Raw genomic sequence first — 13,941 nt, 5'->3', positions numbered from 1 at the left:
TTGTACAAAAATATTGTAGTTTACCTTTCACTTCCGGTTCCGGTTTAGACGCCTGTGAAGCGCGCTAGCTACAGGTTACGGTAAGACACAATGACCAAAGTTGTATACCGATATTTATGTCAAGTCTTTATATCTATTCACTAATTATCTTCATCTTTCAAAAAATTGCTGTTTTGTATGATGGCTAGTTATCGAGCTAACGCGAGAGGAAGTTAGCTTGCTTACGTCAACGTTAGCTTTGCTATTTCAGCCAGTGTCAGTTTCGTTTTTGTAAATTTATGCTATTTATAACTTTTTGGTATTTCGATGGTCTACCATATCTATCTATGTAATTTTTATCACTTGCATGAGCAACCCTTTCAGGCCTATGGTTTGGCTCCATGTCAGAACTAACTAACGTTCAGCCAGCATTTGCCAGTGACGTTAGCTAGATCTGCATGACGGTTCGGGCTAGGCCTGCTGGTTATCGCCAGCTTGTCACACCTACAAGGAATCAGCTAAAGTCAAGATAGGTCCCGCCCCCAAGTTTCCTGATATTAAATCCATATTCCCCTAGATTGCTTCTTTGATCCCTCATCTCTTCACTGGCAACTTTCTCTACAGAGATTTGATACGTTTACGTTCCAGCATGTCTCACAACTACTCCTACAGACGACCACCACCAGCTAAAGATCTAAGAGCCAGCGCTTTCGACTCTCCAGATCACCTGCACCCTGGAGACCACAGTCACAATGTTTACAGATCGTCCCAGGAGGCTCCGTCTCATTCCACAATACCATCCTACCCATCCTCCTCATCCAGAGCCTCTGCTGCCACCGAGTCCCCTTACTCCTTCTCACTAAGTCAGTCAGACCCTTACTCCTCCCTAAGCCGGTCAGACCCTTACTCTTCCTCTCTAAGCCGGTCAGACCAAACTCTGACCCTCCTGAGCAGCTGTGGGCTTGAGCCCAAAGACTTGTCTCTACTAGCCGAGATGCCTGAGGAGCTCATCACTGTGGAGAACCTACCACGTCTGCTCCTGGAGATCAGAAAGAAGAGGGCGACACAGCAGCCACCATATCCAGCTATGACCTCTTACCCCCCTGCTGCCACATCTCGCCCCCCCACTGCTACCCCTCCTCCAGGCCGTGCGTGGGAGCAGCGTGACCAGAGTCGTTCTCAGCCATTAGACTACCCCCACACCGCTCTTCCCCCTTCCCAACTCCTTCCCACAGAACAGGCTGAGCCCTGGCAACTAGATCGTCATGGCAACCCGATGCAGTACACACGCTCTCGCCTAGAACCTGTGCCTGTCCGAGTTGTGGACTACCACTATGGTAAAGAAACTCCCAGAAGTTACCAAACTCCTAGGTCCACTTACAACACGGCCCAAGGAGGAAGCCGCAACACCTGGAAACCCCCCAACTCGTCCCAACCAGCAGTAGATTACAGGTACCCACCACCACCAGCTACAGACTACAGACCACGCCCAGACAAAGATGTCCCAGTTGTCACAATCAAGATGGCCACCTCTGGCAAAACTCCCACCAAGAAGGCTGCTCTTGACTTCCACGGAGAAATCCCCCAAACGTTTCCTTATTCGTGCTCTCTCTGCGATATTACTGTTCTCTCTGAAAAGGTAAGTAGCTTACTCCTCTTATTTCTGTTGAATCTGCATTATCTGGGTCTCAGGTAGGTTCATGTGTGTGTGAAAGGGTCAAAAGTGTATGAATCTTAAGCCTATTTGTGCCACTAATAATATACAGTTACTCCTACGTATGTTAGAAGACAGCCTATGCATTATCTTAAATATGAACAATCAGTGAGATTTTTTTGTGTGTCCTTTTTGTTGTTGTTGCAGTGCTGGTTCACACACGTCAATGGAACTCAACATGCAGACGGACAGCTCACACTTCTTCAAATGTGAGTAATCACATACTCAATGTGTTTTTCCAGTTCTCCACTCAACAGCATGACACAAGCATTTTGCTATATCTGCTAAATATGTGTATGTGACCAATACATTTGATGACGTTTCAAACTCTTACTGTCATTATTGATATTTTAATAGGCCTAGCTTAAATCGTTGTCCAGCTTTTAATTTATTTTTATTTTTTATCATTCTATCTCTTCGTCTTGTGCCTATGTTTTTAGGTATCCTGAATGGGATTGCCGGATGCAGACCGCCAGAAGGTAAGAGCATATCTCTCTGTCTGTGTGTGTGTGTGTGTGTGTGTGTGTGTGTGGTATTAATGTAGAATAGATCCTAACTACAGGCCTTTCAATCCCTTTAGTGGTGACGACCACACAGACAGACCAAGGGTTGAAGAGAAGACTGCTGGACCTTCCCATAGGTCTATTAACTACTTAGGTAAACTAACTGCATTAGCTTGCCTATACATAATACAGAGCCTTCAGAAAGTATTCATACCCCTTGACTTATTCCACATTTTGTTGTGTTACAACCTGAATTCAAAATGGATTAAATAGATTTTGTTCTCTCTCGCCCATCTACACACAGTACCCCATAATGACGAAGTAAAAACATGTTTTTTTTTAAAATTGTTGCAAATGTATTGAAAATGAAATGCATAAGTATTCACACCCCTGAGTCAATGCATGTTAGAATCACATTTGGCACTGATTACAGCTGTGAGTCTTTCTGGGTAAGTCTCGAGGAGCTTTGCACACCTGAATTGTACACTATTTACACATTATTCTTTTTAAAATTCTTCATTCTCTGTCCAGTTGGTTGTTGATCATTGCAAAACAGCCACTTAAGTTTTGCCATAGATTTTCAAGCTGATTTAAGTCAACTTTAACTAGGCCACTCAGGAACATTCAATGTCATCTTGGTAAGCAACTCCAGTGTATATTTGGCCTTGACTTGTAGGTTATTGTCTTCTGAAAGGTGAATTTGTTTCCCAGTGTCTGTTGGAAAACAGACTGAACCAGGTTTTCCTCTAGGATTTTGCCTGCGCTTTGCTCTATTCTGTTTCTTTTTATCCTAAAAAACTCCCTAGTACTTGTCAATGACGAACATACCCATAACATGATGCAGCCACCACCATGCTTGAAAATATTAAGAGTGGTACTCAGTGAGGTGTTGTGTTGGAGATGCCCCAAACATAATGCTTTGTATTCAGGACATAAAGTTAATTTTTTGGCCACTTTTATAGCAGTTTTACTTTATTGTAAACAGGATGCATGTTTGGATATTTATTCCGTACAAGCTTCCTTCTTTTCACTCTGTCATTTAGGTTGTGGGTAGACTAGTGGTTAGAGCGTTGGGCCAGTGCTGGATCGAATTCCTGAGCTGACAAGGTTTAACTGTTAACCCACTGTTCCCCGGGCGCCGAAGACATGGATGTTGATTTAAGGCAGCCCCCCGCAGCTCTCTGATTCAGAGGGGTTGGGTTAAATGCGGGAAGACACATTTCAGTTGAAGGCATTCAGTTGTACAACTGACAAGGTATTCCCTTTAGTATTGTGGCTTAACTACAATGTTGTTGATCCTTAGTTTTCTCCAATCACAGCCATTAAACTCTGTAACTGTTTTAAAGTTACCATTCGCCTCATGGTGAAATCCCTGAGCTGTTTCCTTCCTCTACGGAAACTGAGTTAGGAAGGATACCTGTATCTTTGTAGTGACTGGGTGTATTGATGGATACACCATCCAAAGTGTAATTAATAACTTCTCCATGCTCAAAGCGATATTCAATGTCTGCTTTATTTTATATTTACCCATCTACCAATACGTGTCCTTCTTTGTGAGGCATTGGAAAACCTCCCTGGTCTTTGTGGTTGAATCTGTGTTTGAAATTCACTGCTCGACTAAGGGACCTTACAGATGTACAGTGCCTTGCGAAAGTATTTGGCCCCCTTGAACTTTGCGACCTTTTGCCACATTTCAGGCTTCAAACATAAAGATTTAAAATTGTATTCTTTTGTGAAGAATCAACAACAAGTGGGACACAATCATGAAGTGGAACGACATTTATTGGATATTTCAAACTTTTTTAACAAATCAAAAACTGAAAAATTGGGCGTGCAAAATTATTCAGCCCCTTTACTTTCAGTGCAGCAAACTCTCTCCAGAAGTTCAGTGAGGATCTCTGAATGATCCAATGTTGACCTAAATGACTAATGATGATAAATACAATCCACCTGTGTGTAATCAAGTCTCCGTATAAATGCACCTGCACTGTGATAGTCTCAGAGGTCCGTTAAAAGCGCAGAGAGCATCATGAAGAACAAGGAACACACCAGGCAGGTCCGAGATACTGTTGTGAAGAAGTTTAAAGCCGGATTTGGATACAAAAAGAGTTCCCAAGCTTTAAACATCCCAAGGAGCACTGTGCAAGCGATAATATTGAAATGGAAGGAGTATCAGACCACTGCAAATCTACCAAGACCTGGCCGTCCCTCTAAACTTTCAGCTCATACAAGGAGAAGACTGATCAGAGATGCAGCCAAGAGGCCCATGATCACTCTGGATGAACTGCAGAGATCTACAGCTGAGCTGGGAGACTCTGTCCATAGGACAACAATCAGTCGTATATTGCACAAATCTGGCCTTTATGGAAGAGTGGCAAGAAGAAAGCCATTTCTTAAAGATATCCATAAAAAGTGTTGTTTAAAGTTTGCCACAAGCCACCTGGGAGACACACCAAACATGTGGAAGAAGGTGCTCTGGTCAGATGAAACCAAAATTGAACTTTTTGGCAACAATGCAAAACGTTATGTTTGGTGTAAAAGCAACACAGGCCATCACCCTGAACACACCATCCCTACTGTCAAACATGGTGGTGGCAGCATCATGGTTTGGGCCTGCTTTTCTTCAGCAGGGACAGGGAAGATGGTTCAAATTGATGGGAAGATGGGTGGAGCCAAATACAGGTCCATTCTGGAAGAAAACCTGATGGAGTCTGCAAAAGACCTGAGACTGGGACGGAGATTTGTCTTCCAACAAGACAATGATCCAAAACATAAAGCAAAATATACAATGGAATGGTTCAAAAATAAACATATCCAGGTGTTAGAATGGCCAAGTCAAAGTCCAGACCTGAATCCAATCGAGAATCTGTGGAAAGAACTGAAAACTGCTGTTCACAAATGCTCTCCATCCAACCTCACTGAACTCGAGCTGTTTTACAAGGAGGAATGGGAAAACATTTTTGTCTCTCGATGTGCAAAACTGATAGAGACATACCCCAAGCGACTTACAGATGTAATCGCAGCAAAAGGTGGCGCTACAAAGTATTAACTTAAGGGGGCTGAATAATTTTGCACGCCCAATTTTTCAGTTTTTGATTTGTTAAAAAAGTTTGAAATATCCAATAAATGTCATTCCACTTCATGATTGTGTCCCACTTGTTGTTGATTCTTCACAAAAAAATACAGTTTTATATCTTTATGTTTGAAGCCTGAAATGTAGCAAAAGGTCGCAAAGTTCAAGGGGGCCGAATACTTTCGCAAGGCACTGTATGTGTGGGGTACAGAGATGAGGTAGTCATTCAAAAATCATATTAAACACTACTATTGGACACAGAATGAGTCCTTGCAACTTGTGACTTATAAAATACATTTTTAATCCTGAATTTATTTAGGCTTGCCATAACAAAGTGGTTGAATACATATTGGCATTTCAGCTTTTCATTAATTTGTTAATTATCATTTCTCAGAACATAATAGAGGCCAGTGACACAAAATCTCATTTTAATCCATTTTATCTTCAGGCTGAAACACAACAATGTGGAATAAGTCAAGGGGTGTGAATACTTCCTGTATATACCATTTTATCAACCATTTAGAATGTTAGATAAAAACATTTTTTTTACCTTTATTTTACTAGGCAAGTCAGTTAAGAACAAATAATTATTTTCAATGACGGCCGAGGAACAGTGGGTTAACTGCCTTGTTCAGGGGCAGAACGACAGATTTATACCTTGTCAGCTCAGGGATTCGATCTTGCAACCTTTCGGTTACTAGTCCAACGCTCTAACCGCTAGGCTATTGCCCCACAACTCTGGTGTTGGTAGCGTCATGCTCTACAAACTGAGCTACACAGGACCATTTGCTTTGCCCGTATATGTCTGATTTATCCATGTAACATATTAACGTGCCAGTAACTTACCTTTTATATTGTCCTGTAGGTAAACCGTCAAGTAGCGGCTCTAGAAAAAACATAGACACTAAGACAAATGTTACAAAGGTATTGTTGTTCTTCTGGTTTATTACTATCTAGCTTTCCCCCCATTTTTTTTTAGTTTTCACATTGTCTGTTTACTTGCCTTAATTTTCCAGGGGAGTGGCAAAGTGGTTTGTGCCAAATTTACCGCCCGGTGTCTCAATGAAGATGGTTTGAAGGACCTGATTAAACCGTTTGGGGAAGTTGTGAAAGTCATCATGTTCCCTGCTTTGGTAAGAAGCCCAGTAGCTTTATTCATCCTGCTTATTGTATTATGATGCCTTTTCACCTGGCCTTACAGCCATAGCCAGGGTTTCATTTCTACAGGATAGGAGAGGTGGTATGGTCCAGAGTAAGCAAATATGAATAAACCTCAGAACATACGTGCCTTACCAACGCCTCTGAACCTTTAGCTTGACAATAAATCAACAGCTTTAAATGACTTGACCACTTTCTTGATATCCTGGGAAGGGAAATGTGCAAATGCTTCCTTCTAATCATCTTGTGTCAGCATGTTAGCTCAAGGCTCATAGCTGTAGGTGATATTGTAGTCAACACCATCATCGCTAACTGTCTCTCTGATCATTATTCATACCTGTTGTCATAAAAAATTGATTTCTTTGTTCAGTAGTAATTAGTTATCTGAATTAAAGTATGTTATGGTATTAAAATACCTAATATATGTGTTTTCAATTCCTCTGAAATGGGTCAAAAGTCTTGCAGTGACTGAATAATAATTGAGAAAATCTTATCGTCATCATGTTGTAAGTATAGAAGTAGAATCGACCACGCATCATGGCCTCATTGACTACAATAGTGATATCCATTCTAGTAATAATGTTTTTATGGTTCTTGTAACGCTGCCTCTTCAGGCGTTTGTGGAGTTGGGCTCAACTGACCAGGCCGCCGATATTGTGACATACTACCTCAGTAACCCAGTGACGGTGAAAGGAGGGCAAGTCACCTTCTCTGTCTCGTCAACATTTAATTTCCTACAGGTACATTTTTACAAGATGAATTGACACCATTTTTTTGTTTACATTTGTTTGAAAGGGTAATTGAGGATTTTTCCTAAAACAACCACACACACACACACACACACACACAGTATTATTCATTGAGTTAAATAAATCAATTTCCGTCCGTATAGAGTTCCCGGGTGTTGAGTTTTTCCCCGGTGCCTCCTGGTAAAGAGTCTGCCGCGTGGAAGAGAGAGTTACTGGCCGTCGCTGAAGGATTTGGACCTGTGGAGCACTCTCTATTCTTACCTACGCAGGTATTATACAGCATTCTAACTTTTTGGGGGGTCTTTGTTATAGTATACTACAATTTGCTTACAGTGTATTCTGTCCTCTTAGGCATTTGTGGAAATGACTAATGCACTGGATGCACAGAAACTTGTTGGACACCATACATCCAAACACCTGAAAATAGATGAGATACATATTAAAGTGGCCTTCTCATCAGAGTATAATACACTTCGGTAAGTTGATGCGTCCCCGTGTTGTGCCATTACCTTTTGTTTTGCATGCGAACATGCATTGATTATGGCTTCTGAGTTCTGACCGTCAGAACAGTGTCACTGTTATAACCAATGTATTAAAGGAGAAATAGTTCATTTAGACTCTTTAAAAGCCAGAAAACATGGGAATAAAACTGTCTGTAAACCTTTTTTTTTTTCTCCATCACATCATGCAGGACCATGTCTGAGAGGAAGTCTTCAGACAGGAAGTCTTCAGACAGGAAGTCTTCAGACAGGAACAGGAAGTCTGAAGACAGATCTAAGAGAAAGAGAAGCCCAAGCCCCAGAAGGCGGTCCCTCAGCCCCAGGAGAGATTCCCCAACCACCTCAAAGAGGAGGAGTAGAGAGAGGGATAGCGACCGTCACAAAGAACGGGCGAAATCGAACTGTGGGGGTAAAAACAGGCCAAAGTCCCCCAGCAAACAGAGCTCCAGTCGGTTGCCCAGAAGCCTTCGCTCCCATACTAAAGAGCGGGTGTCCAGTGAGAAGGTATCCCCCATTTCCTCATCCACTCGCTCACAACCTCCCACCAAGAATAAGACCCCGTCCCAGTCCTCCACTGTGATGGAGAAGTCCAAAAAGGCTGTCGACACGATTGACCAGAGCAAGCAAGAAACTGCGACCCACGACAGCCAGGAGGATGGAGCCATGGAGGCCTGTGATATGGACAGTGACATCGAGGGGATGGCCGTGTATGGGGAGGATGGGGAGGAGAACTCTGACATGGGAGAGGAGGGAGAGGTGGGAGAGGTGGGGGAGGGAGAAGAGGAACAAGGGGGACTGCAGGAGAGTGCTGAGGACTTGATCCAGGAGTTTAAAGACCTATGTGAGCCCAGGCAGAAAGCAACTTCTGGGACTGTCGATGATGCTCCTACAGAAGAGCTCTCAGCGACCGGGTCAGAACAGGGGAAAGAGCTCTCAGCGACCGGGTCAGAACAGGGGAAAGAGCTCTCAGCGACCGGGTCAGAACAGGGGAAAGAGCTCTCAGCGACCGGGTCAGAACAGGGGAAAGAGCTCTCAGCGACCGGGTCAGAACAGGGGAAAGAGCTCTCAGCGACCGGGTCAGAACAGGGGAAAGAGCTCTCAGCGACCGGGTCAGAACAGGGGAAAGAGCTCTCAGCGACCGGGTCAGAACAGGGGAAAGAGCTCTCAGCGACCGGGTCAGAACAGGGGAAAGAGCTCTCAGCGACTGGGTCAGAACAGGGGAAAGAGCTCTCAGCGACCGGGTCAGAACAGGGGAAAGAGCTCTCAGCGACCGGGTCAGAACAGGGGAAAGAGATGGATGGTGAAGACCAGAAAGGAGATATTTCATACGCTGATGATGAGGTAAAGTATATTCCGGTCTTTAACATGTAGTTCATCTATACATAATCTGTCAGGTCTTTAACATGTAGTTCATCTATACATAATCTGTCAGGTCTTTAACATGTAGTTCATCTATACATAATCTGTCAGGTCTTTAACATGTAGTTCATCTATTTAAGTCAAATTGAAAAAAGACAATATAGTTCTAAAAGTGTAAAATACAAGGTGCCATGTTTGATACGTGTTGTGTGTTTCAGTAAATCCTAAATGTTATGTTTTGATGTTTGTTCCCCTCAGCCTGATTTCCCAGAGGACCTTGAGAATCTTATTACGTTGGATGAGCTAGAGGAGGATTCCTCGGTTGATAATCAAGGTGACTTATTACTCAACACCTAGCAACTCGACCATAGATTCCATTCAAACTTCAGCATTTTTAGAGAAAGAGTAACATTGTTATGAAGGTCATTGATTGTATGTTTATCTTACATGGCAGATAACCAGTCAACAGATGAGATCAAGAGCAGATCCAAGAGCAAGGTGAGCAAATGTATATATCTTTGTTCGTTATTGTTTCTGATGTGTTCTGTGAGTCAGTACTGGTCATCTGTTTTAGAATTGTTCATTCAACCTTCTAACTGGGGAAGATTGGTTTTAAGCAATATATCAGTCTAACCCCATATATACGATCTGGGTTGAGGGGTTTCAATGCAGCTTTAGTTAACTATTGTCAATCAGGTTGTTACAACCACACCTGTAAAATATATTTTTATTTCAGCCCTCAGGACGTGATCAGACACCTGGTAGAGTGATCTACATCAAAAACCTTCCCAGAGGCTTCTATACAGATAGTGACTTCCTGAAGATTGTTAAAGGCTTCGGGAGAGTGCATCGCTATTTCCTCCTTCGCAATGGTGAAGAGGTATGTTCCTCACAGAAGGAAATCTAAAATGGAGTCGATCCTAATGATGTACTACAAGTCTGATCACATTTGTTGTTTCAGTAACCCTGGTCTCTCTCTCCTCTCCTCATCAATCTCTCAGGGCTTCATTGAGATGGAGAGGTCTTCTGATGCGACAAAGGCTTTAAGAGAGCTGCGTTATGATGGCTGTAAATTATACGGCCAGAGGTTGATCATCCTGCGGTCTCAGAAATACAAAAGACTAACAACAGGGTTGGTGTCTGCTCTGCTAAACAGACGTATAACACACTCTGTCCCATTCCGTGTGGGAGCCACTGATAATTGATGTTTCTCTGTCTCTTCTGATAGAAAATATCCCCGTCTGATCATATTTTACGTGCAGTGATTTCTGCCTATCTATCTTAAGGTAAACGTTTCTAAACTTTATATACGTCTGGACTAAAAAGGAATGATCTTATTTTTGTCAGGTGGAAACCTGAATCTGATTCTAAAAGTGATCGGAAGAAGGATCACATGAGTACTAGAAGCAGTAGCAGGATAAGGAGTGGACGGACCAGCAGTCACTCAAAGTCAGCGGCTAAGGGCGACAAGACAAAAGAGAAGGACGACGAGACAAAAGAGAAGGACGAGGAGACAAAAGAGAAGGACGAGGAGACAAAAGAGAAGGACGAGGAGACAAAAGAGAAGGACGAGGAGAAAAAAGAGAAGGACGAGGAGACAAAAGAGAAGGACGAGGAGACAAAAGAGAAGACGGCACGACAAGTATGCTCCGAGCCAGCCCAACACTGTGACAAGGAGGACAGAGGAGCGTCTGAAGGGGATATTGACCAATCCTCCAACGGTGAAGACCAAAAGGATGCCCCTGTCCCTGCTGCTGAGGAAGAGAAGCAGGCCTGTAGCAACGAGGATAATGCAGAAACCAAGATGGAGGATAATGTGGAAACGAGACCAGATTCCATAAAGACTGGTATGGAGTCATCGTTCCAGGCCAACAACCCAGTGGGTAAGTGTTTGGATGTGATTCATAGCCTCACTGCACTCATGGTAGCTTGGTCTCAGATCTGTTGTCTCTTTCTATAGCCTGGTCTCCGATCTGTTTGTGCTCTTGTCAACTCCATGGCATGACAATTCTATAAGGAGTAGGCAAGAGAGCACAATAAGACTGGCACCCAAGGCTACTGTCATGTCTCCTTTCATGAAAAATAACAAAAGTACCTTTTTAGACTTCATCACTGAAACAACTATTTTAATTTGTTTGCTTTGAAAACACTACCAAGTTGTGCAGCAATAAACCGTAGTAAAGAGGCATTGTCTTTATGAAGTACAGTACTATGCTTTCTAATGTGTTTGTTACAGGAAGAGAATTCATTAAACCTGTCATTGGCTACTTCTGTGACCTGTGTCAAGTCATCTATGTCAATGAGGACGAAGCAAAGAACCAACACTGCAGCAGCCTCTGTCACTATCTGAAGTTTATGGTAAAGCACCAGAATCCTGTTGAATCTCATCAGAATCATCTCACTTGAGTTGTCTATGCTTCTTTACCATAAGTGTAGAAACAAGGGTTGGCCGACTGCTCTTTTATATAGTCCCTATTACCAAATAATGTAAGTCATAGGTGCACAGGTTTGAGAAAGTAGGATCATGGAGGGGATAGATCGCGGATATCTATTCTTTACATTATTCAACCAACATTTCTGTGCAGTTATTTGCTGTGTACGTTACATGTTTACCTGGACGGTTACTGAGCTGTATGATTTGTTGTCTCACAGGAACATTCAGGTGAAGACACAGCCTCTAGCTAAAAGATGTCCATCTCTGGAGGAAGTTGACAAGATGACAGTTTTAGGCCCATTTTGACTGGAAGTGTACATGTGCACACTTCCGGAGGAGGGTGGAGAATCTGGATGTTTCTTTATATTGCACTCAAGAAGCACGGCACAGGTTTACCTCATTCATGAGAGGCTCTTTGTGAAACTCATCCTAGAACAATAAATGAGATTGCAGATTACATTAATCTGTATTGGTTTATATGAACAAATGTTCAGCACCTACCTATATATATATTGTTATGTTTGTGTTAAAATAGCTCAGATCTACTTTCTGTAACGTGAATTGTTTGTTCGGTTTTCCTATGTAATTTGTTTTCAAGATTTGTGTTAAATTGAACTTCATTCTCTAAAAGATTGTTAATAAACATGCTTAATTATTGCATTTTTTGTAATTTAACATTCTTCAAGCAAGATAACATCACCTCCTTCTAGTTTGCTCTAGGTTCAGGATTATAGCCAATGATGTATATAAACCCTGGATGACTGACGCTATGTATTGGCCAATGAAAGGCTTTGAAGCCACTGGTCGGCCATATTGGCACTCCTCAGTAGGAGCAGTCCTCCATAGGTATGAATGCAATTCTACAGTATTTCAAATAAATTACATGTTTTATATAGGTGTGTGTATATATATATATATATATATATATATATATATATATTGTAGTAACATTAGTACTTTCTACAAATTATACTTAAAAGGAAAATGTTTATTTTATTATGTTTAGCTCACATAATTTCAGTATGCATTAAGATGTCTGTAATAGAATAAACATGGCAAAACAAATGTAGACATTTAAGGGAATTTATATATCTTCCGAAATGTTTTGTTACAATAGTGGCTTCAAAACAGTGCCCCATGTCAGTCATCTATTTGTCAGCAGCTGGTGAGCGATGTCTAATATTAAAGAAGTCTCGAGGTATTGCTCGCCTGAGGTAGAGTATCTTATGATAAGCTGTAGACCACACTATCTACCGAGAGAGTACTCAATATTATTTGTAGACGTCTATTTTCCACCACAAAACGATGCTGGCACTAAGACCGCACTCAACCAGCTGTATAAGGCCATAATCAAACAAGAAAATTATCATCCAGAAATGGTGCTCGTTGGGGCCGCAAACTTAAATCCGTTTGACCTCATTTCTAACAGCATGTCACGCACAACCAGAAGGATGTCCACACATGGAGACGAATACAAAGCTCTTCTTCGCCCTCCATTTGGAAAATCTGACCATAATTCTATCCTGATTCCTGCTTACAAGCAAAAACTAAAGCAGGAAGTACAAGTGACTCGCTCTATACGGAGGTGATCAGATGATGCGGATGCTACACTACAAGACTGTTTTGCTAGCACAGACTGGAATATGTTCCGGGATTCATCAAATGGCATCGAGGAGTATACCACCTCAGTCATAGGCTTCATCAATAAGTGCACCGACGACGTCCCCACAGTTGACCGTACGTACCTATCTCAACCAGATGCCATGGATTACAGGCAACATCCGCATCGAGCTAAAGGAACTGTCGCTTTCAAGGAGTGGGACACTAATCCGGACGCTTATAAGAAATTCTGCTACGCCCTCAGACGAACCATCAAACAGGCAAAGCGTCAATACAGGATTAAGATTGAATCCCACTACACCGGCTCTGATGCTCATCGGATGTGACAGGACTTGAAAACTATTACAGACTACAAAGGGAAATCCAGCCGCAAGCTGCCCAGTGACGCAAGCCTACCAGATGAGCTAAATGCCTTTTATGCTCGCTTCGGGTATTTTACACAGCTGTTACTCACTGTTTATTATCAATGCATAGTCACTTTACTTCTACCTACATGCACAAATTACTGACTAGCCTGTACCCCGGCACACTGACTCAGTACCAGTACACCCTGTGTATGTACTCAGGCTATCCGGAAGGCCAAAGTTAGTTACTTTAAGGAGCAGTTCTCTCTCTGTGGGTCTAACCCCAAGAAGTTCTGGAAAACGGTTAAAGACCTGGAGAATAAACCCTCCTCTTCACAGCTGCCAATGTCCCTTAATGTTGTGGTTGTTACTGACAAGAAGCACATGGCTGAGCTCTTTAATCAACACTTCATTAAGTCAGGATTCCTATTTGACTCAGCCATGCCTCCTTGCCCGTCCAACATTTCCTCATCTCCCACCCCTTCCAATGCGACTATCCCCGATGCTT

At 42.4% G+C, this 13,941-nt stretch overlaps 1 protein-coding gene across 3 annotated transcripts; it reads left to right on the top strand.

Moving 5' to 3' along the window:
• The first annotated feature begins 37 nt into the window (after positions 1–37).
• Positions 38–12,129, top strand: LOC116355091 (matrin-3). Of its 3 annotated transcripts, none has more exons than XM_031798511.1 (18): positions 38–80; positions 604–1,618; positions 1,841–1,902; positions 2,134–2,172; positions 2,274–2,350; positions 6,135–6,193; positions 6,286–6,402; positions 7,042–7,167; positions 7,320–7,445; positions 7,528–7,652; positions 7,868–9,017; positions 9,294–9,369; positions 9,490–9,533; positions 9,772–9,915; positions 10,037–10,167; positions 10,383–10,918; positions 11,272–11,393; positions 11,688–12,129. In XM_031798511.1, the coding sequence occupies exons 2-18, from the start codon at positions 629–631 to the stop codon at positions 11,718–11,720; spliced, it is 3,957 nt and encodes a 1,318-aa protein (XP_031654371.1). In that variant the 5' UTR covers positions 38–80; positions 604–628; the 3' UTR covers positions 11,721–12,129. The 3 variants fall into 3 exon arrangements, with proteins under 3 accessions (XP_031654371.1, XP_031654372.1, XP_031654370.1); XM_031798512.1 differs by lacking the exon at positions 38–80 and having other exon boundaries at positions 92–1,618; positions 7,868–8,587; positions 8,621–9,017; XM_031798510.1 differs by lacking the exon at positions 38–80 and having other exon boundaries at positions 93–1,618.
• The last annotated feature ends 1,812 nt before the right edge of the window (positions 12,130–13,941 follow it).

This window comes from Oncorhynchus kisutch, linkage group LG19 (assembly GCF_002021735.2).
Source record: "Oncorhynchus kisutch isolate 150728-3 linkage group LG19, Okis_V2, whole genome shotgun sequence".
NCBI lineage: Eukaryota > Metazoa > Chordata > Actinopteri > Salmoniformes > Salmonidae > Oncorhynchus > Oncorhynchus kisutch.
Note: the sequence above shows the minus strand (reverse complement) of the source record. Positions and strands in the feature narration are given on the sequence as shown.

What these genes read in the sequence shown, in the direction of transcription:
- LOC116355091 (XM_031798511.1), top strand. Translation starts at nt 629, where the DNA reads ATGTCTCACAACTACTCCTACAGACGACCACCACCAGCTAAAGATCTA. An exon ending in CGGATGCAGACCGCCAGAAG is followed by an intron (nt 2,173 to 2,273) that starts GTAAGAGCATAT and finishes CAATCCCTTTAG; the next exon opens with TGGTGACGACCACACAGACA. An exon ending in TAGGTCTATTAACTACTTAG is followed by an intron (nt 2,351 to 6,134) that starts GTAAACTAACTG and finishes ATTGTCCTGTAG; the next exon opens with GTAAACCGTCAAGTAGCGGC.